The 25074-nt window shown below is 52.0% G+C and overlaps 1 protein-coding gene across 44 annotated transcripts in view; it reads right to left on the reverse strand.

The window, feature by feature from the left end:
- Positions 1–25074, reverse strand: part of SLC37A1 (solute carrier family 37 member 1) — a 76156-nt gene that overhangs the window by 12473 nt on the left and 38609 nt on the right. For 30 of the 44 annotated variants that reach the window (XM_089910172.1, XM_089910174.1, XM_089910161.1 and 27 more), the window contains 9 exons: positions 24562–24728; positions 19736–19773; positions 13929–14009; positions 8763–8897; positions 5462–5552; positions 3712–3774; positions 3179–3264; positions 2657–2705; positions 1481–1554 (listed from right to left, as the gene is read on the reverse strand). In XM_089910172.1, the coding sequence (XP_089766298.1) occupies positions 1481–1554; positions 2657–2705; positions 3179–3264; positions 3712–3774; positions 5462–5552; positions 8763–8897; positions 13929–14009; positions 19736–19773; positions 24562–24728 (784 nt within the window). The other 14 variants (XM_089910197.1, XM_089910193.1, XM_089910192.1 and 11 more) reach the window with 8 other exon arrangements.

The raw sequence follows: 25074 nt of genomic DNA on the forward strand, positions 1-25074 counted from the left end.
GGCACCAGGGAGCTGGCTGGGGGAGGGGATGCAGGACCAGATGGCTGAGACGCCCGGCCGCCCTGCCCACAAGTCTGTAAACCACTTCTGGGGAACTGCTCGTGATTTTAAATACGCTTTTAATTTTAGAATAGTCTTAGAGTCACGGAAAATTTGCAAAGAGAGAGCAGATTGTGGCAAACCCTGCTCCCATTTTCCCCTGTGTTAACACCTTACACCTTTCGGCTGTGTTCATCATGATGAATGACCCACTGCCGATGCAGTGCTCATGAAAATCTACGCTGTATTCAGACCCCCTGGGCTTTTACCTAGTGTCTAATTTAATCTCTCTCTGTCCCAGGATCCCACCCAGGACACTGAATAATATTTAGTCCTTGTGTCTCCTGGGGCTCCTCGTGGCTGTGACAGCTTCTCAGACTTTATTTCTGGGACTTTCCTTGTTTCTTGTGATTGGATAGGGTGTGGGTTCTGGGAGGGGGACCACGGACGTGAAGGGCCGTGCTCATCACCTCTTACCCGGCATCCGTGCATCAACATGACGCATCCCTGCTGGTGTTGATGGTGACCCCTGGTGGAGGTGGGGCTGTCAGGTTTCTCCCCTGAGAAGTTACTCTATTTCCCCCTCCCCACGCTGCCCTCTGTGGGAGGACATCCCTGTGCACAGCCTGCCCCTTAGGAAAGGGGAGGTGTTCTCCCTCCCCCAGGGCAGAGGACCTGCATAAACCCTTCTGTGCAGGACACCTGCCTCTTCTCTCCCGTTTATTTATGGAAACTACCTTCTAACAGGGGATTTTGTATTTCAGTGCAGCGTGTCCTTCAGATGTCCGCACGTGGCCACTGCACGAAATTGACTCTTTCCTATCAGGTGGATGAGACAGCCCTGCTCTCTCAGGGCCCCTAAGGTCGACAGTCAAATGTTATCTGTAAGAAGCCTCCCCTCCAGGGAGAACTGGTCAGGAGCCCCCGTGGATTCCAAGGCCCTAGGTGGCCCTGCCGTGGCATTCACCACCCGGTGAAAGAAACCGGAACCGTTTCTTTACCATGTTGGCCTACTGCCTGGAGTATGTCCTCCCAGAGCTAGGACCCCACTGGGCTTGTCCCTAAAGTCCCCAAGACCAGCAGGGGGCTGGGCACAGAGGGGGCACCCGGGGTGGGCTGGACTCTGCTGAGGCCCCGAGGGGGGGCTCTGGGGCACACGGCCACCAGCCTCCGGGGCTGCCAGGGCAGCTCAGAGGAGCGAGCCAGTTGCTGGCTTCGGACCTCGGGCCTCAGACCATCTCAGCCCACTTGTTTATGGGACGGGACTGCCATGTTCCCTTATTTGCTTCAGAAGACTCTTGGCATCCTTACTGGTCATCTGCAAAAGAGTGCTTATAGAAACAGACCATTTTACTAACAGAGACCACTGCGTCACGATGGACAGGGCGGCCGCCCCGGGCAGCATCTGGCCCCGGCTCTGCGCTGAGCTGCCCTCACTCACCAGGTCGGCGGAGACGGCGGTCGTGATCAGTGCGTACGGCCCGCTGACCAGGGCCCCGCTGAGGAGCAGCATGGCTGCGGGAAACAGAAACCGGGAGGGGGGGGTTCAGCCAGCAGAACAGGGCCCTGCGGGAGAGCCTCTACCGTCTTAGCTACTCCTAGGTGGGCATCCCGGCATCACACACGGGTCGGGACGCAGGCCGGTGCGGGGAGTGGCCACTGCTGGGGCAAACGTCACAAACACCTTCCTTCAAACTTGCCCTGAGATGTCACTAAGTCCAATCACACTTCCCAAAGATCCAAGCTCCGTTCAGAGGACCTGGTCCCCGCCTGCTCAAACATGATGGGCAGCAGTGTTGTCAAAAGCCAAGAGGAACTGAGAGCCCTGGCACCCGGGCACAGACGGGACCACAGACGTGACGCGGGTGAGCGCCTGGATGCCACCACCAGCCACAGCCTCGTCTGCAGCAGACAGGGCTTCCTCTCTGCACCCACAGCTGCACAGCCCAGCTCCGCATGGGCGGGACCACCGAGCTCATAACCTGTCCCCTGGGCTCACTTTCCCAGACCATCCCCTGGTTCACATTCCTCTGTGCGGAAGCTTCTGGACCGAGGGGTCCCAGGAAACTCCACGGTCTCCTTGAATCAGGAAGCTGCCCTGTGGATAACTTTTAACGGGATCCCTGCCAATCCCCACTGCTGTCACGTGACAACAGAAGAAGTAGTTACTCAGTGTCAGAGCCATAATTTGATAGCGCTCCTTGCAGGAAGTTAAAAATAGCAACTGTGCCCAGAATGGCAGCTGACAGAGCAGCTAGGAGGGGACGGTGCCCCTGGGCTGTGATGCTGGGGCTGCAGCCCCGCCTGCTGCCTTCCGGGGCACGTGCGGCTTCTCTGAGTGCCTCCTGCACTGGGCACCCAGAGCTTCTCACCGCCCCAGCCCAGGGGCCTGCACCCTCCCACGCTGGCCCTTAAACCTGAGGCCTCAGGTCCGGGAGCAGAAGTCTCTATGGGCCCCTCCCATCTGCCCCCCCCAATCCCCCAAAGAGGGACACAGGGACAATTGTAGCTACATCGCACAAACTGCTTCTTTGTTGATTTTTAAGTTTCATTTCACAAGGCTGTGTGGACAAAAAAAAAATGTGTGTGAAAGTAAAGAAAGGCCTCATAGACTCACCGATGGTGGCTTCTAGACCCATTTTGCTGATGGCAGAGAATACGTAGAGCTGTGAACGGTGTCAAAACCAGAGAAAGACAAAGGTTTACTACGACTAGCTGAGAGATTACCCAGGAATGTGTATTTCTGAAAAGTGATTCTCAGGCAGCTAACCAGACAGTGGAAACCCCTAGAAAGGAAGGAAGGCCACGCCGCCCCGGCAGGCTACCCAGAGACAGGCAGCCAGAGTGCTCGGCCAACTGCCCCCAGGCTTGTGAGCTGGGAACCCAGGGGGGTGGCCCCACTCTGAGCTCCCAGGGGAGGCGCCTGGGTCTGGGGCAGCTCCCCCTGAGCTCCGTGTCCCCTCCCAGGCTGTCTGTCCCGAACACCAGGGCTCTGATTGGGGTTGAGGTGATGGCCGTTCCCAGAAACCAGAGCCCTGAGAGGAGGGGGCCCGGGAAGCTGGCGTGTGTGCTGCGGGGAAGACAGAGAAGCTGTTTCTAGAGGCGCAGGTGCCCTGACGAGGTTGGGGGCTGGTCTCACCGTCGGGGCTGCGAGTAGGAGCATGAGGCCGCAGGTGGAGGCCCTCTTCTCCAGTCGATCGGAGATCACACCTGCCAGGATCCCACCTGCAAGGGTGAGGGAGGGTCCTGAGGGGCGTGTGTGGCCAGGGCAGGACCCCGTGGAGAGGAAGCAGGACCCGTGTTGCAGCAGCGGCAAGAAGAGAACGACCTCCTCTCTAGACCCGTTTCCACAGCCCGTGAGCAGGAAGCCGCGTCAGCGCTGCTGACCCGTGACCCGAGGGCACCTAGGTCTAGGGGTCGGCTTTCAGGCGGGCCTCAAAGCCCCTTTGCCTGTGAGGGTCCTGACACCGCCCGTCTGTCGCCCATATGAGGCGTGCCCTGGTCCCCAGGGAGCACCGCTTACGGCCCAGGATGGGGAGGGACCTGCCCTCAGAGGCCCGGCTCGGGGGCCTCCCGGTTGGAAGTCCGCTCCAAGAGCGCGCGGGCCACGGGTGTTCACGCGGCGCCGCGGCGGTGAAGGCTTCAGTCAAAGTAGAACAAAAATGAACTCACCGAAGATCCCGCCAACATCAAACAAGGTGGAGAGCTCCCCGGCCTTCTTGACATCGAGGTGATCTATTAACGTGACAGCAGAGCGTCACCGCAAGCACATCGCAGCAGCGTGCGAGCCTCACACGACACTCTTTTGTTTCAGAAGCATGATTTAAACCAGGTAGCAGTTAGATCCATTATCAGATTAGTGTCAAGGCAGTAATTACAGAGGAGAAGGAAGAAAGAGTCCACTCTGTGCGCAGACACACAGAAAGGATGGAAACCGAACACTCTTCACCGAAAGGGGAGGATTCCCCTGGCTCAGTCAAAGCAACACCCAGCCTTTGCTCTGGGTCCCCCTCGGGGCAGCCGTGAAGTCAGACACGGCCCGAAGGCGAGGCAGGGCCTGTGGGGCACCACCTGGGGAAGGGGCTGGCCGCAAGAGCGCCCTGGACATGGACCATAGGACCCCCAGCTTTCAGGCCAGGGGCGGCTGGAACCTTCTCCTCCAGAGGAGGAGACCGAGGTGCCCTCACGCTCGGCTCGGGATCTGTCGCTGGACTTAGCACAAAGCCTGAGCTTCAAGCTCGATTCTGGCTGGTCAGCGCCTGGAGGTTTGGGAGCCTCCGGACTGTGAATCAGGTCCTGCCCTTCCTAGAGGCCCAAACGGCACATACCGGGAACTCTGCTCTTTTCAAACAATCCCTCGGACGGTAAACGCCGGTAACTCATGATGTGAGCCCTTCGCAGTCACAGGAGACCGCTGGGGTGGAAGGTGCAGGGCCGGCCTATCAGGCACCCACGTGTCTACACCGTGTGCGCCTTGCCTGCGGTAACGAGTGGAGGTCGCTGGCCCGGGAAGGAAGCTCCGAAGCCCCGCCTTGACGGGGTCCCTGCTAACAGAGGGTGGTCCCCTCGCCGCCTCCACAACCTCCATCCCCGAGAAACTCAGCCCTCCGGCCTCGGGCTCACATCCACCTCTGCTGGTCCTACGACACTGCCAGGAGTTACTGGTCTGTACTCTGGAGCCCCCATGTCCCAAATGTCTCCTCTTTTCACGTTCGCTAGAGCCCGCTCCTCCGGGGGACCCTGGTTTCTTCGCTTTGTCCTCACACTCCCTGACCCCGGGGCCCAGAGCGTGGGGCCCTCCTTGACCATCCCTGTCCCCATTTAGCCGTGGCTGCAGCCCCTGCATAGGACCTCTCCCCGGAGGAGCTGCTGGTCCCTGCCCATCTTCCCGTGTGGTCGCGCACGGGACAGGGAGTGGGCGTCACTGCGGGGCGAATCTGCTCTGTCAGGATCTCCGGCTTCAGTCCCTGCTGGACTGGAAATGTGAGACAAACTGTCTGCTCCCCAGAATTAGAGCTCATCTCCAGGAAGCAATTTCCAGGCCAGTTACTCAGCCTTTCTTATCTCAGATCCCTCAGGCCTCTGCTCCTGTTCACCAGCTGCTGTGACCCAAAGTCCGATGCAGCCTACATTAAAAGTATGCTGCCCCAGACAGGAAGAACCCCATGGAATTTGTAGCCACAGCCGGGATATACCCTGTCAACCCTTTAAACCCCATACAGGTTATCATTATGGCAATGGAACGTTGCTGTCTGAATTCTTTTTGTCTGTACATTTCTACTAATCATGTTGTTTGATTCAAAAGCATCATGCATCCCTTTCCTTTCCAAGACTGTAGACAGACACCAATGGACAAAAGGGAGTCCCGATCACAGACCCTGCACAGAACTTCCCAGCTGTGATGCTAGCAACAGGTACTCACCTACATTTGTGATGTACAGTGGAAGCCAGAAGAGGAAAGTATAGCTGACCAACTTGGCAAACAGTAGACACAGAGAGAACTCTATCACGCCCTGAAAGAGGGAGAGAGCAGGGGTTCACCCCGAAAGTGGGCTCGGCAGGTTTGCTGCAGTAGAATTACACAGCACTTCATTCCCATAAACGCAGCCCGCATCCTGGGTCCGCTTTTAGCACCTCCAGATGCACGGATACTGTACTGCTGTGGAGGGTGTGAGGTAACTGGAGAACCGACCGATACGGACTCTGACCTTTCAAGGCTGCAATTCAATGTCTTTACGTGAGATCGGAGCCAACAAAAATGCTACTGGTTTAATTCTCACGCCGCCTCTCTCTGAAGCTTAGCTATTGGGGGGTTCTCAGAGGGCGCAGATGTCGTGCAGCGCCATCTAGTTACTGAGTCTTTACTGGCTACTTCTTTTCCCCCTAAAACTGAGATCACTGCAAAGGACAGAGATCTGGAAACACGCAGCACAAACGATTCCGACCATCCTGTAAGATACACAGGCTACCTGCGCCTGCCTGGCACTAAGCAAGCCAGTGCGTGTTGGGGGAAACACCCTGCAACCCTGGGTGCCAGAACCCTGCAACGCCCCCTCCCCGTCCAAGTACAAAGGCCCCTCCATGCCCCTGCCTCTTGTCTGTAGAGAAGCTGAAGTCTCCCAGGCCTCCCTGAGTCACAAGGGAATAGGCTTGAGCCGTTAGTAACCAGGATAACAGAGTCACAGAATCTTTCAGTGTGTGACGCACATTCCCGAGTTGTTTTACAGATACTGTAACTGCCACCAGAGGAAAAAGCTGACTGCGTGAGGAGCAGACGGTAGCCATGACAAAGCTGCTTCACCTTCAGCAGTACTGGATCTACGGTTAGCACAGTTCCGAGGACTGGCCTCAAGAGAACGGCATTAACACTGTTGCACATAATAATCTCTGTCTTTGTGGGCATCAAAATATTGGGTTGACCAAAAAATTCATTTGGGTCTTTCCATAAGGTGTCATGGAAAATCCTGAACGAACTTTTGGGCCAACCCAATAACTGTAGCTTGTTCTGCCCACGCACATAAGCAGGGAACTAAAATTGTCAGCAAGGAGGTGCCCCATGTCAACTTCTCCCACTCTGAGAATATGGCATCCTATGTCAGCATGAAGAAGTTATAGAAGATGGACCTTCCCCCATGAACCCACAGAAATGGGATGATGTTCTGACAAGGGGGATCTGTCAGCAGCTTTTGGAAGGAAAGAGCTCTCTGCGGGAGATGCCCCTTCTCTCGTCACTTTAGCAGAGCTGTACTGTAACTAACCTTAAACCAGGCACCCCCATGGTCTACGCGTCTCTGGCCTAAGCACACCTGTCAAATCTTTTGATTACACGATACCTTGCCTAACCTGTTGGTTCTTTCCTAGATCAAAGAAGTAAAAATGAAGAATAAGTAATTAACATCAATGGATGACCTGATCTCTTCCTTAGCTTCCCTGTCCGTAAGCCTGTGAACAAATTGTGTGAACAAGATAGCATCTAAAGAAAGATCACAAGAAGTCAACAAGCCTGCACACACTGGGGGATGGTGACAACTCTGACCCCTTATCTCAATGAGTAACTGAGATTTCTTCTCCTTTTCTCTTTAAAAACGTTCATGGCCGAGCAGAGTCTTTGGAGGTAGTTTTGGGGACATGAGTCCGCCTTCTCCCTGGTTGTCAGCTTTTCTGGTTAAAGCGACTTTCCGTTCTAACCAACACTTGCCTCTCGAGTATTGATTTTCGAGGGCAAGCAGCAGAACTGGAGTTTGGTTAACACCCAAAAGGGAGACGTAGATCTCAGTGAGGACACTGAGGTTTGGAGTCTCACGGCTACTGTGAAATGCTTGCTTGTGTTCCATCTTATGTCTGCGTTTACAAAGAGGTGGCCCTTGTGAGACGGTAAGTCCAGATATCACTTGGGAAATCTGAGTGAGAAATCGGGTAACACTAAGGTACTGACTCCCTCCCCTGCTCCTCCCAGGTTATACTGCATAGTTACGAACATCCCTCGAAACTAGGCAAAGCACACAATATGCAATTCATGGCAGTGCCTTTGAAATTAAGCAAGCTATGCTTTCACAGTCAGACCCAGTATGAGGGTGTGTGTGGGTGGGGTACTGCATGCTTACCATGTGCCTGGCATTGTGCTTACTGTGTAGTTAATGACCTCATTTGATCCCCAGAACAGCATTAAGTAGTAATTCAGGTCCTGAGCCTGTATTACAGTGAGGAAATGGAGGCCCAGAGTGGCTAACACCCTTGCCAGGCACACCCAGCTCATCTGCAGCAGGGCCGGGCCGGGCCAGGCCAGGGCTCTGAAGCCTCTTCTCTCCGCCACCCCACTTCTATTTACAGCGTGCACCCTACTTTTTAGCAGAAGTATTTGAGGTGGCTACACAATAAGGTACAACAGAAAAGTTACTTGTTGTTATTAGCAACATTTAAAAGATAACTTTTTAAGTTAGAACCAGCATGTCCTCTGGCCAGCCCACAGAGATGTCCAGGCCTGGCCTTCAACATTCTCTTCTGGCAGGAGAACGGCAACAGGGTCCTCCACAGCCCAGTTTCATCTGGGCGCTGGCAGAAGTTTCTGTTCTAAAGCCGAAGTTCTCAGTTCTTTCATTTCTGGGCCATGATTCTAAGGCTCTGGGTGTGCTGTTTAGTTTCCAGCTCCCACACGGTCACTACGGAGCTTCTGGTTCTCTCTGCTGGTTTTCCCCGAGGCCAGCGTGAGGGAAGCGCTCTTGCTGTATGAGACCCATGTCTGTTCCCCTGAATAGGACCCAAGGGCAGGAGCCCAGGTGTTTCTGAGTGTGGCCCATGGGGTCGTCCATGCCGGCCCCCAGGGGCAGGGTGGGGTGTGCTCTCTCCTCTCATCCTGCCTCTGTTCCTGGCTCTGTCTTCAGCACCCTCCACGGCTCCCCGTTAGCAGAACACAGCTCCTCAGAGTCCTCTGAACGGCTCCCCAGATGCTCTGCTGAGGGAGCCCATGAATTTCGTATACATAATATACATATATAATATATTTTATAAACTATTAAGAGGCTAACACAACTCTGCACCCTTATTCATTCCTGAGCTGACCTGTCTGCAACTTCTGATTCATGCTATGGATTTCTAATTTATGGATTACGTGATCCAGAGAATCACGGATTTCTCTTTTTAAGCTTGGTTATCAACAGGCCAGTTTCTGTTCATAGTAAGCATAAATGCCCCCTTTTGAAACTCTCCTGGACAGGTGTACTCACAGGAATTTTCAAGGCCCCTACGAAGCTGATGGCCGCGATGCCGCCGCCGCCACCGTCTGCAGGGAGAATGACCACGTGGTTCTGGTGGCCGGAGCGCTTTCCATCCGACAGCAGTAAGCACTGCATCTCTGGGTCCTGGAGACAGATCCCGTTGAAAAGATAAAAGAAAAGAAAAGAAAAGAAAAGGTGTCACCAGGTAGTCTATTTGGTTGAGGTGTGGTAAGCTGCTCCACTAAAGGTCTTGGGGAACGCCTTGGATAACACCCGCACTGTGGCCATTGCTTTATGACCATTAACATTCACGTGGTTTTGGGAAATACTAACTAAAAACACACAAAATCCTATCCTTTGACCCAACAATTCTAGGACTCTGTGAAAAATAATTTGGGAAGTGGAAAAATACTTATATGATAAAATTAATGTCACACCATCATTGAGAAAAATTGCTAAAGTACATCCATATAAATATCTTGCACTTGTAAAAAAAAAGTTTGTGAGATTTGATGACATAGGAAGGTGCTTACGATACATTAAGTAATAAGACATCATTCAAAAGCACATTTTCATTATGATCTCAAAGAATGTTTAAATATGTACCTATGTAAGTAGATAACTAAAGGATCTATTTATAGGAAGAAAGAAGCTAAATTCTAAACCGACAATGGTTATCATTGAACGGTAGAATTACATGTAATTTGTATGAAATGTCGATAAATTCTTTCCATGATCCTGTATTTTTTTAAGGAGTTCACAAAGGACATACATGATCAAAAACAATATTATTTTAAAATTCATAAACCAATCCCACTATTTCATAAATTCTAATTCCAGATATCCCTAAAGGACAAAGTTTATCTTCATTAGGGCTTCCCTGGTGGCGCAGTGGTTCAGAGTCCGCCTGCCGACGCAGGGGACGTGGGTTCATGCCCCGGTCTGGGAAGATCCCACATGCCGCGGAGCGGCTGGGCCCGTGAGTCATGCCCGCTGAGCCTACGCGTCCAGAGCCTGTGCTCCGCAACGGGAGAGGCCACAACAGTGAGAGGCCCGCGTACCGCAAAAAGAAAAAGAAAAAAAAAAAAAGGTTATCTTCATTAAAACAAAGAACTGTGGTCCTCAACTCTGGGGGGGATATCAAGTCAGAACAAGGATGATCTAAAAGTGTCCTTCATGAGGGCACTATACAGGTCAAGGATTGAAAAAGCAATGTTTCTATGTATATTGGACTTACCACAAAACCAAATAGGTTTTATTGTACTTATCTCACTATAATCTACACGAGTTAGATTAAAAAATGCAGTTAAATTAGAAAAAAATGACAATGCATTGCGGTATCCCACTCTTGATATTAGAATTCTCTTCCGGTGAAAGACAGAAATTGGGAAACGGGCTGGCAGGTTACAGCAACTGCAGCCCTATGGGCACTGAGCACGCGGCACCTCAGCTCTCGGGCAGCAAGGGCTTCATCACCGAGAAGCCCGGCGCCCACCATGACTCAGGCATTGAGAACCGGCCTTTGGTGAACATGGTCGCAGGTAACCACGTGCTCTGATGTTTCAGGACGCAGAACATCCTCCTGACGACCATTCCGCAAAGGTATATGAAAACAGAGAATTATGATTTGCGTTTGGAAATAAAGTTTTCTCTCGTGAATTACGCCGGCTGTCCAGTGTAGGAGACGAAATCTGTAGTTCTCAACGCTGGCATCTCCTGGGGGCTCTGGGAGACCCCAGTGCCCAGGCTGCACCTCAGACGGAATACAGCAGTCTCAGGGGCAGGCCCCAGGAGAGCCCGATGTGTAGTCAAGGCTGAGAACCACAGGACAGACTTTTTTAACACTAAGTGGTCTGACTGGTAGACCATGAAATACAGCCAGATAAAGGGAAAAAATAAAGTGAAAAGACTCTGCTCAGCCAGGACAGTAGTAATTGCAGGTCCAGCACAGAAACCCACCAGGTCACAGCCCTGGGTCAGCACCTGGCCCTTCCTTGCTCTGTAAACTGGGCTGGTTTAAAGCCTTGGTCCAGCCCCTCTGCTCTAAGCCACGAGCAGCCCCTCAGGCAGGCAGGGAAGGCCCTGTCTTCGTTGAGGATGGGCCTCCTGCCCACACCTGCTCATCCTTTATGCACAGTCTGGGGGGTGGGGGCCGTCCCAGCCACCCAAGTCCAGTCTTTTGCAGTGTCTGGAGGAGACAGTGGGATGCGTGAGGTCATGGCGGGTTTTCCAAAGCAAATCAGGAGAGCAAGGCTGCCTCTTCCTCGGAGCCAACAGAGACCTGCTGGGAGGACAGGGCAGGGGAAGCGGTGTGCCTGGAGCCCCCGGGGGATCTGCTGGGATGGGGAGCCCTCAGTGGGCTGGGGGCTTATTCAGCTGGGGACCCTCCTCTGAGGTTTATACATGCACAGAGTGAAAGGGCTCCGTGTGATGAGAGCAAAGGCACACGGGGAGTTTGCACGAACGACGGCTTAGCCCTGCCTCACCGCGTGCTGGCCTCAGATGGAGTCGCACTGGCGCGCTGGGTGGAGAAACCTTCAGCATCAAAACACCCACTCAGCGGTCTTGAAGTGGCCGCTGAGCCACAGCCAATCAAAAAGGCCCTCAGAGGGGTGGGAGAGGGGTGGACTGGGAGGTTGGGGTTAGCAGGTGGAAACTGGTATATAGAGAATGGATAAACGACAAGGTCCTCCTGTAGAGCACAGGGTACTCTGGTCAATATCCTGTGATAAACCATAATAGAAAAGAAAATGAAAAAGAATATATATGTATGTATAACTGAGTCACTTTGCTGTGCAGCAGAAACTAACACGACGTCGTAATTCAACTATATGTCAATGAAAATAAAATTTTAAAAAAGATAAACAAAAACAAAAAATAAGAACACAAAATGGAAAGAATTTAAAAAGAAAAAAATAAAGAAAGACCCTCAGAGAAGCCAAGGATGACATGGAGGACATGTGACTACAAAGACGACAGAGGTCGACATCCCCAAGACGACATGATAAACACCCACGAAGGCTGGACGCAGGTCTGCCGCGTGGCAAGAGACCCCGGAGCCTCTTTCTCTTTGTTCACATTCTCTTCCTTGCCCACCCCCTTCTTTACATATCTCCTCACGAAGTCTAAGAACCATGCCTGGCATAGAAGAGAATTAAGCAGTCCCAGGTGAAAAGCAGTGGTGATCAGGGTCCTGGGTTAAGGCTCCACTCCGAGCCCGTGGATCTGAGCCAGGTCACTCTGGGAAAGGTGACACCAGTGTGTCTTGCCAAACGTGTAGGACATCCTGCCTGCTGACCCAAGAGCCACCTCCAGCACGTGAGCTCTCCACGCTACGGAAGGGTGGGGACCAAATAAAGCCTGGTTAGCACGCAGGGGCCAGCTGAAAGGGGACACCCGTCCACTGCGGCCAACACCTGCCCGGTCATGTCCACATCAAAGTCAGCCTGTGGCGTGGCCGGGCCTGAAACAGGACCTACGGGGGCCTCTAAATATGTAACTGTCTCTTTGGTGACATGTTAGTAAATAGACTTTAATACAAGGAACAGAAAAAAGGAAGAGGGAAGTTATGCTCAGAAGACAGAGCTAGCTCTACTGGTCAGTAACTACATGAGAACACAGGGCCTGGCTCTTGCCTCAGGGAAAAGATAAGTCTTCAGTAACAAACGGGGACGAATTATAGCCATTTGGACATTGATTAAGACCTGATGCTATGGACTGACATTTGTGTTCCCCCAAAATCTGTATGTTGAACCCCCATCTCTAATGTGATGGTATTAGGAGGTGGGGTCTTAGGTAATGAGGCCATGTGGGTGGAGCCCGCATGATGGGATCAATACCCTTATAGGAAGAGACCGCAGAGAACTTGCTTCTCTCCCTGCTCTTTCACCTGAGGATCCACAGAGAAGGCGGCTGCCTACCAGCCAGGAAGAAGCCTCTCACCAGACATCAGACCTGCTGGTGCCTTGATCTGGGACTTCCCAGCCTCCAGAAACAAATGTTTGAAATGCGAGAAATAAATGTTTACTGTTTAAGCCACCCAGTCTAGGGTATTTTTGTTACAGCAGCCCAATCTAAGACGCCTGCTTCTGATGCAAACTCAGAAGTGAGTAGAGATTTTAAAGCATTTCAGTTGAATTTCACTAAGATCTAAGAACCAAGATGTATGAGACACCATTTTCCCCTCTTCCATTATTTCAACCACCAGAAATAACTTCCTTGGGCACTAAAGAAAAAAAAGTAAGAAGCCTGTTTAGTACATTTATCCTTTAAGCTAACTGATTTAAAAAGAAAAGAGGATAACTTATACTTTCAAGAATTAAAACCAAACCTAAAATGCCCTTGCGGCTCCATGTGGTCAGCTAGGCAGAAGCAATGGGAGGAATTTCTTGGAAGGACAGTCATCCCTTGGTACCCGGGACCTGTAGGGGGTTGGTCCCAGGGATCCCCCGCGGAGACCAAAATCTGGCTCAAGTCCCTCACGTACAACGGCCTAGTACAGTCAGCCCTTGCATGGGCGGGTTCGCATCTGTGGATACGGAGGCTGACTGCATCTTGAAAGGAGAGGGTAGGGTGAGCCCAGCGCTGGGGAAGAGCCCTGGACTGCATCCTGGCCTCCCCACTTGTGAAGGGGACCAGGCAGGGAACTGAGCATCTCCGTGCCTCAACTTCCCCTTCTGTATAACGGAGGGGCAGTGAAGGGGCGGAGGGCTGCAAGTCGACTTTCTATATTGCCTTCGGGTCACTCTTATTACTCCCAGACCACCTACGCTCTCTCCACCTGAAACCCCCTTGGGCCACGTGTGTGCAGACTCACTCCTCACCTCCTTGACAGCTCCACGCAAAGCCACCAGCTTCGGGAAGCTCCCAACAGCAGGCCTGAATTAGTGCCTGCTCAGTTCTCTGGGTGGCTCTGTCTGCTGCTAGTTTTCTCTCTACCCCACACTCGTCCCACCCCAGGATGTGAGTTCCACAGGACACTGGGACTGATGTCCATGGCACCGGTGCTGCAGCCCTGAATGCTGCAGACAGCTGTCGGATGAATGAATCGCTTACAAATTGGATTCACAAACTAACAAAGGCAAACTGAAGAAATACAAGCCCCTGGATGTCTGTGACACATGTCGCTGAGGCAGGACTCTGCCTTCCTGCCAAGCGGCCTCACGTGCAACTCACCAGAGGTTTGTTCCTCTCCTCGGTTAGCGCTTGCTTCTGCAGCCGAAATCTGTGCGTGCCGTTCTCGTAGCTTTTTGGATGCTGGGAGGAAAACAATGTAATTAGAGCAATTACCGAATCAATGGACAGAAATTACACCTAAACTCACTGCAGCAAGGACACGAAATATCTTCCTTCACAAAAATGCTATCAAGGGAAAATAAGACAAATGATTAAAACAAAACAAAGGCTAATCAGTTTAATCTCTAGGCTCCAGACCCTCCGATAACGGAGGGTGAAAATCAAATCCTTTCCTGAAGAATAATCCAAGACCGAGGAATAAAGAAACGTAAAACTGCCGATGAAGGCAACTTAACTCTCCTTAACGGCTCTGACATTTCTAAACGACTTTTCCTCTAACCAGTGAAAAACAGAGTCCCTTCCTACAACAGCAGATCGATTCAGAAGGAAGAAAACACCCTCCATATAGAAGGAGAGCATGGCTTGCCGGACAAGACAGAGCTCGACCGCTGGGGCCACGGGTGTGTGTGTGTGTGTGTGTGTGCGTGTGTCTGTACAATGAACGTATGTTTTAATTTCTCTTGGATATACCGAGGAGTGAAATTGCCGGGTCATAGGGTGACTCTATGCTTAACCTTTTGAGGAATTGCCAGACTGTTTTCCAAAGTGGTTGCGCCGTTTTAACAGCCCCGCCAGCAGTGCATGAGGGTTCCGGTTTATTATTATCTCTTTTTGATTCTAGCCATCTTAGTGGGTCTGAAGTGGTATCTCATTGTGATTTTGATTACACTTCCCCGATGGCCAATGATGCTAAACACCTTTTCATGTGCTTACTGGCCATTTATTTATCTTCTCTGGCAAAATGTCTCTTCAGATCCTTTGCCCCCTTTTAAACTAGCTTGTCTTTTTATTACCGAGTTCTAAGTGTTCTTTATGCATTCTAGATACAAGTCTTTCATCAGATATATGATTTGCACATATTGCCTCCCATTCTTTGGGTTGTATTTTCACTTTCTTGATGGTACCCTTTGAAGCATAAAAGTTTTAAATTCAGTGAAGTCCAATTTATCTATTTTTCCTTCCACCCCTTGTGCTTTTGGTGTCATATCTAAGAAGGCTTTGCTTAATCCAAGGTCATGAAGATGTCCTCCTATATTTTCTTCTAGGAGTTTTATAGTTTTAGCTCTCACATTTAGGTCTTTGATGCATTTAAATGTTGCGTACGCCGTGACAAACAGTTCCCAATTCACTCTTTGCCTGTGGATACCCAGCTGTCCCAGCACCACATGTTAAAAAGATTATCCTTTCCCCACTGAATGGTCCTAGCGCCTTGTCAAAAAACTGACCATAAGTATGAGGGTTTAATTTCTGAATTCAGTTCTATTCCATTGATCTGTATGTCTACCCTTACGATAGGAATACAGAGTCTTGAATACTGCAGCTTTGTAATAAGTTTTGAAATTGGGAACTTTGTTCTTTTTCAGGATTCCTTTGGCCTCTCTGGATTCCTTAAATTTTCATATGAAATCAAGGATCGGCTTGTCAATTTTGGGCAATACTGCCATCTTGACAGTATTAAATCTTCCTGTCAGTGAACACAGGGTGCCTGTTCGTTTATTTAGGTCTTCTTTAACTTCTTTCAACAATGTTTTGTATTTTGCAGTGTATCAGTCTTGTACTTCCTTGGTTAAATTTATTCCTGAGTATTTTATTCCTTTTGATGCTGCTGTTAATGAAGTTTTTTTATTTTCATTTTTGGATTGTTCATGGCTAATGTATAGAAATAGAATTGATTTTTATATACTGATCTTGTATCCTGCAACCTTGCTAATTTTTTAATTAGCTCGAATAGGTTTTTGGTGGATTCCTTGGGATTTTCTATATACAAGATCATGTCATCTGCAAAAAGAGACACATTTACTTCTTCTTGTCCAATCTGCATGTCTTTTATTTCACTTTCTTGCCTAATGCTCTGGCTAGAACCTCCTGTACAACGTTAAGTAGAAATGGTGAGAGCAGGTATCTTTTGTCTTGTGCCTGACGTTACGGGGAAAGCATCCAAGCTTTCACCATTAAGTATGACGTTAGCGGTGGCTTTTAATAGTCTTTATCTGGTTGAGGCAGTTCCTTTCTATTCCTAGTTTGTTGAGTGTTTCATTACGAAGGGGTGTTGGATTTTGTCGAATGCTTTTTCTGCTTCTACTGAAAGGACCCTATGGTTTTTGTCCTGTATTCTATTCGTGTGGAGTATTACATTAATTGATTTTCAGATGCTAAACCAACTATATATTCCTGGAATACATCCCATTTGATTGTGATATTTAATCCTTTTTATATGTTGCTGGATTCGTATTTTGTTGTGTTTTGCATGTACATTCATAAGAGAGCTTGGTCTCTAGTTTTCTTGTGATGTCTCCTTACGTTATCAGGATAATACCTCAGAGAGTGAATGGGGAGTGTTCTCCTATTTTTTGGAAGAGTTTGTGAATAGTTGGTGCTAATTTTTCTTTAAATGTCTGATAGAATTCACCAATGAAGCCATCTAGTCCTGGGATTTTCTTTGCAGTCAATTTTTAAATTAATAATTCAGTTTCTTTCCTTGTTATAGGTGTATTCAGATTTTCTATCTCTTGAGTCAGTTTTGGTAGTTTACATCTTTCTAGGAATTTTCCCATTTATTCTAAGTTATCTAACTTGTTACCATACACTTGTTCATAGTATTCCTTTATAATTCTTTTTCTTTCTGTGAAGTTGGCAGTAACGTCCCCTCTCTCATTCCAGAGATTGGTAATTTGAATCTTTTTTTCCTGGTCAGTCTAAAGGATTGTCAATTTTGTTGATCTTTTCGAAGAACAAATTTTGGCTTGTGGACAAAAAATGTGGTCTGCCGTTTCAGTAAACAAAGAATGTTGCTGCCACCAAGCTATCAGCCACTGCAGTCCCCACCTCAGCCCCTCCCAACTGTGTGCCCTGAGGGGAATTCAGGAAGGAGAGAAACTGGATACTGGCCCTAGATCCTTAAGATGCATATCTAAGGAATAATTTCAATGAGCCCAGACCCCTGCATCTTCCCGTACAGAGACAAGCAATAAAATCATTAACTTGAGATGTCTGTTTTTTGTGATTAACAGTAATCTTTCGATGTCTGACTACATGGCTTTTTTTCCAGCAAAAGCTCCCATATATCCTGGCTCCTACCTTACCTCTTTGGAACAGTTCCTCAGAGCTACGGAGAGGCTGTCTCCTGGGCTACAGTCCTCAGTAAGGTCCCTGAATAAACATTACTCACAACTTGTAGGTTGTGTGTTTTTTCAGTTGTCAGGCTTAATTGATTATCTCTATTTTTTTTTTTTTCTATTCTTTACTGTTGGTCTCTAGGTGTGCTAATGGTATAGTAATCTTTTTTTTTTTTTTTTTTGCGGTACGTGGGCCTCTCACTGTTGTGGCCTCTCCCGTTGCAGAGCACAGGCTCTGGACGTCCAGGCTCAGTGGCCATGGCTCACGGGCCTAGCTGCTCCACGGCATGTGGGATCTTCCCGGACCGGGGCACGAACCCGTGTCCCCTGCATCGGCAGGCAGCCTCTCAACCACTGCGCCACCAGGGAAGCCCCAGTAATGTTTTTTGATGCTTGTTTGTTTTTAATAAAAGAGTCCTTAGAGTTTAGAAACATATACTGAAATAGTTGGAGACAAAATAATATGATTGGTATTTGCTTACAAAATAAATCATGAGGAGACGGAGGGAGTATTAGAAGGGGTACTGATGAAATAAGACTGGCAGGGTGATGGGCACATGCGGGTTCATGATACTATTCTTTTTACCTTTTTACGTGTTTTAAAATTTCCATAATGAAAACTTTAAAGAACTGGAAAGGAGAAGAACTTGATGCTGAAAATAACACTTTCAGATGAGAAATCCCCAGGACACGGCTCTACTTAGAAGTCAGCGCCTGTGAGATGTCTTGCAAGTGCATCCGGCTTTGCACAGAAGCTCTGCTTATGATAAGGGGGAGGTGCAAAGGGACAGAGCAGACAGAGAACCAGCCCAGCCTGCCCTCACTTCCCCAGGCCCTGGGGCCCCTCGAGAAGGCCCTGTGACACCGGTCTCTCCAGGGCCCCACAGGAAGTGAGGAGAGTTCCTGTGGGAAAGGGAACTTCGGGGCTGCGGCAGAAGCTGATGAAACGCCCCCAGAAATCAGTCCAATCTCTCCCTCTGACTGACCCCTGAGAGGAAGAAAGAGGAAGAGGAACCCCAGCTCCGTGGGCCACCCTGCCCCATGCACCCTGGGGAGGCTCAGTGAGCTGTCAGGGAGGATTCAGCGGGGGAAGATGACACAGCTTGGGCCCCAGGTCACACACACAAGTGCAGGAACGCCTCTAGCACAGGTATGCTTTCCCGTACGTCTGAAGCTGTGCACAAGGATGACTCCATACACACATGTGCACGTGCGCGCGCGCGCGCGCACACACACACACACACACACACACACACACACACAGAGCTGGCGGGCCTGGTGATGGATAGGCCACGGGGCTGATGGAAGGAGGAGTTGGGACGAGTCCTCTGGATCCAGCCTGTCCGACAGGCGGACAGCGGTTCTCTGACTGACACGGGGAATGCCAGGGGCCTAGCAAGTTTATGGGGTGAAATAAAGAGAACATTCTGGTCGTGCTAAGTCTGGGAAGACACCCAGAGGCCTCTGTGGGGATGTCGGGTGGGCAGTGTGTCCTATGACCACGGAGCTCAGGGCAGAGGACCATGCTGGGGACTGCACATCAACGCACACAGAGGTGCCGTGAGGATGCTGAAAGCCCCAGGCCCGCGCAGGATCTCCTACGGTGAGAGCAGGAACGAGGGGAGAAGGGGCCAAGGACCGGGCTGGGGGGCTCCCACGTTTGGGGGTCTGGCAGAGTAGGGCCAGCAAAGCGCTCTGCATGTTACCAGAGAAGCAGGAGAGCGTGTTACAAGCCCCCAAAGGGAGCATCTCATGGAGGCAGGAGACCACCGCATCGCACGCTGGTGACAGGTCAGGGGTGAGGCCAGAGCGCTGACCACATGCGGCCAGACCGTGCTGCTGGGGGCCCTGGCGGGTGGCTTTGGCAGAGCGGTGGAGGCCAGAGGACAGGAGGGGAGCCGGGAGAGGGAAGTCAGGGAGCACGACTCGGGGGGTCTACTCTAAGGTTAAGCAGGAAACCGGGTGCGAGGGCGACACCCCTGCTGGGAGCGACAGAGGAGAGAGGGCAAGCCGAAGGCCAGGGGCGGGGAGCTGGCCTGGGCAGCTCCCAGAGTTACAGTTACCTGGGGGTAGACAGAGACCTCTGCGGACGCCGGCGGGGCAAGCGCCCTTCCAGGGCCGCGAAGACGTCGCTCACCAGCTGGGCGTGAGCAGGTCAGGGGCGGTGAGCAGTGACAATGACCCAGGGAACGTGGTCCTGGTGCTGGGCGGTCCTAACGGGCCACCTGCCAGGTGTGGACGCCAGGTTCAAGTGACCTCAGCCAGCTTAGCTTTGCGTCAGCCTGTAGTCACACCCGCCCAGGAAAAGTATGATGTCCCCGCTCCTCGTGAGGCCCGGCCGGTCCCCAGCTCCCGGTTGCTCTCTGAGTCCCTAACCCAGACCGCACCAAGCTTCTCGTCTGGTTTTGGTTGTTATCATTATGATTAATCTTTTTCTAAAACTGCCCGTATTTTGAGGGCAGGACCTCTGTCCATACTTTGCTGCCCACTGACAGGACAGACAGGGCCAGGCTGGCGACAGTCATCATCACAGCACATTGAAGACACGAGAAGCAGGGAGCACGTCCTTACCATGGCCGGGGAGGAAGAGCAGGCGACGTCCTTCGGATCTGAAACACCAAACACGGAACAGGGTGAACCAGGGCTGGCTGCTTCCTCCGACACGAGAACGTAAACCAAAGCAAGGCACCCTCTGATGCTTTTACCACATTAGCAACAATTTCAGAAAAAAGACAATGCACGAGGCAGCACGTTTGGTGGGGTGAGGGCGCAGCTCAGCCACCCCCGCAAGAACCCACAAGCGCCCCTTCCCTCACTCGGGCCCCGTGACTGCCTGATCCCCACGCGCTGAAGCCGGGAGAGTACGAAACCAGCACCGACAAATGCAAATCGTCACGAATATGAAGGCTGCTTTACAATATGGAAAATAGTTTACAAATAAAAATAAACAGACCTTAAATACACTATGGTGACGAGCCGTGTAAGGTACATGTAAAGGACATAAGTACCAGAAGGAACTAGAAAAACATGACCAGCAGATCAGAGTAGCGGGGTTCTGAATAACGTTTGGGATGAGTCGTTTAATGTTATGGAATTAACTAGAAGGAAAATTAGCGGGCACAGAACATCTACCTTGAAATAGAACAAAATGCCTTTTACCTAAATGCAAGGAGGTGTGAAATAAAATTCACGTTTTATGGCAGGACAAGAAACATGTACACATCAAAATGCTTCTCTGCCCTTTGGCGTCCTCTGCCCCCGCACCGTGCACCATGTATCCACATGAGGCATCAACCAAACCTCCCCCACGAGCAGGAATACCTGTGCAGCCTAGAGGAGCAACATTCTCCCAGCATCCACAGGACAACTCCTTAAAGATAACATTCCTTACTGATCCTGTAAGGGACCACATGACCCACCACGATGCCACTTAGACCTGGATTATGTAAACTGTCAATAATCCCTCTGTCTCAAAAACCTTATATAACCGTGTCTTGACTTCTAATGGGCGGAACAGTCCTCAGAGCTTTCTGAGATGCTCTTCCTGGGTTACAATCCTCAAATTTGGCTTGAATAAAATGTCCCATTTTTTTCTTAGATCCACTGCTTAACTTTTTGTCGACAGAGGGAAGGACATGTGGAAGTGAACAGAACCAGAAGCGAGGCTTTTTTCATCTTCGTACTTTAAGATCACGCTGGTGTGACCCGGGAAGGAGAGCCGGGCTTAGGGCCACGAGTAGCCCTGGCAAGCAAACTCCACTCCTTGAGAATCTAGACAGCTGTCTTTTAACAGCTTTGCTCCTTCCCCATCACCCAGAACCCGGGTCTTCTTTTATAATTTTTGGTGAGACAGTTTAACCGCCCTGAAACACAAACTGAGCCACAGGGCTGTAAGCTTCCCACAGCGGCGTTCCCTCCCGCGAGATGCAGAGGGTGACACCGCGGAGGGGCCCCTGGACCACATGTGCTCCTGGGCTGGAGGCTCCTCCCCGCTGACCTCTGTGGAGGGTGGGCCTGGGGAGCCCTGATGGTCCCGATGGCCCTGGGGGTGTGCAGGGACATCAGCAGTTCCCCAGCCCGTGGCTTTCCCCAGCTGTGCTGTGAGCCCCAGGGTCAGTCTCGATGGGGTGTGGCTGGTCCCCAGGACATCATGGCTTTTCCTGGGCTTTCACCCTGCAGGACATTAGTACCAGTGACCCTTGACTGGGACACATCTGAGGGCAGCTTCCCAGGCAGCCCTGGAGGGGCCTGTGGATGAGGTGCCCTGTCCCTTGGGCCCAGCCCCGGCAGGAAGGGGGAACAGGGCCGAGCCGGTCCCTAGCTGCTGGTCACGAGAAGGGGCGCTCCTGGGGCTTTCCCGCCCACCCTGCAGTAGGGGATTAGGGACCGGGAGGGAGCAGAAGTAAGCCACCGAGATGCACGTGGATCCGGTCTCTCCTCTCTGCAGTGTTCTGCCCTTGGACACAGGACTTGCTGGTCACTGCTTGCAGCTGGCTTTCATCATCACTCATACGGACACCACCTCCTTGTTACCAGGGGGAGTACAGGTACCAATCCTCTCAGCAGAGAGGGCCCGGCGGTCTGATTCTCGTTCCGCCGTGGAGGGTCTCTGTTAGAGCAACAGGCCTGTGCCTGCGGTGGACTCAGGCTGACAGGCGACGTCGGGCCCTGGAGGAGAGGCCTTGTTCACAAGGGCCCGGCTCGGGCTGCGCAAGGAGGAGTAAGGGTGTCCGAGCCTGCGAACCGGCTTCTCTCCGTTCGCTGAGCCACTCGTGGACACGGGGCCCTGGGTGCCGGGTCCCAGCGTGGGAGGGTTAGGGGGCCACAGAAACGCCTCCTCCCGTGAGGCCGGCTGCAGGAGCTGCCCCCAGAGGGAAGTGTGAGAGGCACGGTCGGCGGGCGTCCTGTCCAAGTCGTGTGCGCAGAGCAGTGCCTCCAGAGCCCGAGCTCAAGAGGAAGACGTTCAGCGAGAAGGAGGAGGAACGCCAAGTCCGGAAGGTGCCCCCGGCCGCACAAGCTGGGCCCTGGTGAGCTGGGTGGAGGCCAGGCAAGGAAAGCAGCAGCCGCGGGCAGTCGGACAAAGCCGGCCAGTCCCGGCGACAGGTGACCGGCCCACGGCGGAGAGAGCGAGGACCAGGTGACTGAGCGATGCTCGCGGGACACCAGACAGCCCTGCCCCAGCCATGGGGACAGCGGGAGGGAAGCGCAGGGGTGAGGGCAGGAAAGGAGGCCCAGTGGGAGGAAATCTTTGGCGGCCTCATGAAGAACGGGGGCACGGAACTCAACGGACGATCCTGCACAACCCTGACCATGTTTACCTTGGACACCTAACAGCTAAAGGCTAAGACTCCAGGTGAAAAGAACCAACACGGCCCAGGGGAATGCGATGGGCTGAGGGAGGAGGGGAGAACGGCTTCTGTGGCCCGGACTTCAGCCCACAGCGCGCTCCCGGCGGCCCGTGGCCCCCCAGGGCCCCGTCCGTCCTCAGTGCCCGCTGGGGCCGCCTCCGCACAGGTCAAGGAGGGGGCACGAGTGCTCATCTGTCCCGAGTCAGTACCAGTACATCTCCCAGGAACACCTTACGGGCCTGGGGGAAGCTGAGCGAGTGCATCTCATCCCAGAGTGGGCCGGGGCGGGGCGGGGCGGGGCGGGGCGGGGGCGGGGTTGGGAGGGAGGGAGGCAGAGCCCCACGGTCACCATGGAAACAGGAGAGGGGGTGAGAGAATGGTCAGCGGTGGAAAGCAGCTCCAGGAGAGCCCCCCAGCCTCGCGCCCCCTTGGAAGCTACAGGAGCGGCGGCTCAGTGCGAGGATGCTCTCATTTTATTATAAACGACCAAACCAGGGCTTCCGTGTTCCTCGAAATCCTGCCCCGCCCAGGATGACTGAGCTGAATGGTGTTGGCGCTGAGAGCCCTGGCCGGGCCAGCAAACAAGTTCCCGTCCACTGCCATGCCCTCCGCTCCTTGTCACTCCGCCCCTTTCCCCAGAGCCGCCCCTTTATCAGTTGAGGAAGAGAATAAAAGCCACCGTGGACTCTCGACCTCGGGCCGAAGGCACGCAGGGGCGGGGGTGGGGGGTGTCCCTGCACTAACATAGAGGAAGCGCATCCTTGTCCAGGTGACAGTGTGGAAGCAGCCCCTGGAGAGTCCAGGTGACACGATGATCCTTCCTGGAACTCCGGTGACACACAAGCGACAGTTGGTGCCACAGGTCGGCATGTCGGCAATGAAGTCACAATACCCACCCTCCCCCCGCCCCCCGCGCCCCCATCTGTTTAACAATTCACTTGTTTGGGCCACTTCGAGATGTTGCTAAAAGCTTACTGGGCCCCTGGAGAAAACGGTGAAGATGGAAGCTGAGCAACCCCGTGCCCTCTGCTCACACCCAGGGGAGGGGGGCGTCTGATTCCTCATCTAACCTTGGCTTCCTTCTTCACTGACAGCACAACGCTGGCCTGAGAACCTCACGTGTGCTCCACTAAATGGCGGTTATTTTAAAAATGAAAAGGTTAGCATTAGCAACAAGCAAAAAGAGTGAGAGACTTCACAGCGCCTTAACCTTTTGGAAGATAAAACCGGCAACTCCGAACACAAAGCTGAAGCTACAGTTAGCGCTTCCCAGGGATGAGGTCATCTGACTCCGGAGCATCCCTACCTGGGAGCTGACAGTGGGAGCCATCTAGTGCCACACGATCTCATTTTGCTTTAAGACAAATCAAAGAGGCAAACGCGAAATACAACGCATCAGAATAGCTCGTGGGCTTAGAGCACCCTGACGCGAACCAGCTAAAGCAGTACCTGCTTCTCTATCATTAGTGTAATTGTTAGCAATGCTCGTCCTGCCGATTTCTATTCAAAAAATTAATTGAAAATTCAGTCAAAACAAAAGCCTGGGATTGAGTCTAGGATGGAACAAAGGCTTGGATTTTCTGGTACAACACTACCTAATTAAGGTATATGATCTTAAGTCATGTCATGGTTTGAAAACATTGACAAGGCTATATCTTATCAGAAGGCAAACAAGCTGGTGAGGCCCATTTCAGTTTGTGGCAGCAGGACTGGCGTGAGCAGGTGCAGCCACGTGGGCTGGGCAGCGAGCAGCGTGGCAGAAGACCACGCATGCCCAGTGCCGTGGGGCCAGAGGACAGGGCGGGAGGAGTGTCAACACTGGTTACTCCAGAAATCAGGAAACAGCAGAAAATCCAGCAAGACCAGGAGAGCAACGGCTCATCAGGGAAGCCTATACCTAAGAAGGAAGTCTTCCTGGCAAAAGGAGAGCCGGACAACCCCATCCCCGCCTGGGATGAAGCAGTAGCAGCCTCTTCTCCTAAACTCGCCGCACCCCCCGCAACCCCGCAGAGCCCTCCCGGGGAGAGGTCATCACCCACCGGTACTTACGTTCAATGAGAAAGAGAAAGCACACTATCCCCATGGCTGCCACGATGGCCCCAGGCACGACGAAGGACAGGCCCCAGCACGTGGACACCCAGTAGCCAGCGATCAAGGACCCCAGAATGTTGCCCACAGACGTGTGGGAATTCCAGACCCCCATGATCAAACCTCGCCTGCAACACAGCAAAACACAAGGGGGCAGATGATGTCTCGGGGCTTACACGGATCAGTACGTGAGGTTACAACAGTGCCTGCACAGCGTAAGAGCTGGTGGAGAAGTAAACAGGCAGTGCGACACACCACCCCTGCAAGGCTTGGGACCAGGGGCGTTTACAGGAGGACAGTATCTTCACTTACCTCCGGCTGCATAATTACATGTCTCTGAGCTTATTCATTCTATGGCTAAAAGAAGAAAGAGGCCTTTTCCTAGAATTCTTGGAAGGCCCCAAATTTAAATTTGTGCCTTTGCAATCTAAATACGATCATTTGATGAAATACCCCATTAACCAAAGTTCACGT

Source organism: Delphinapterus leucas, chromosome 4, assembly GCF_059928025.1.
Source record: "Delphinapterus leucas isolate spDelLeu-1000000601 "Yukka" chromosome 4, BTC_Dleu_Yukka2, whole genome shotgun sequence".
NCBI classification, from domain to species: Eukaryota; Metazoa; Chordata; class Mammalia; order Artiodactyla; family Monodontidae; genus Delphinapterus; species Delphinapterus leucas.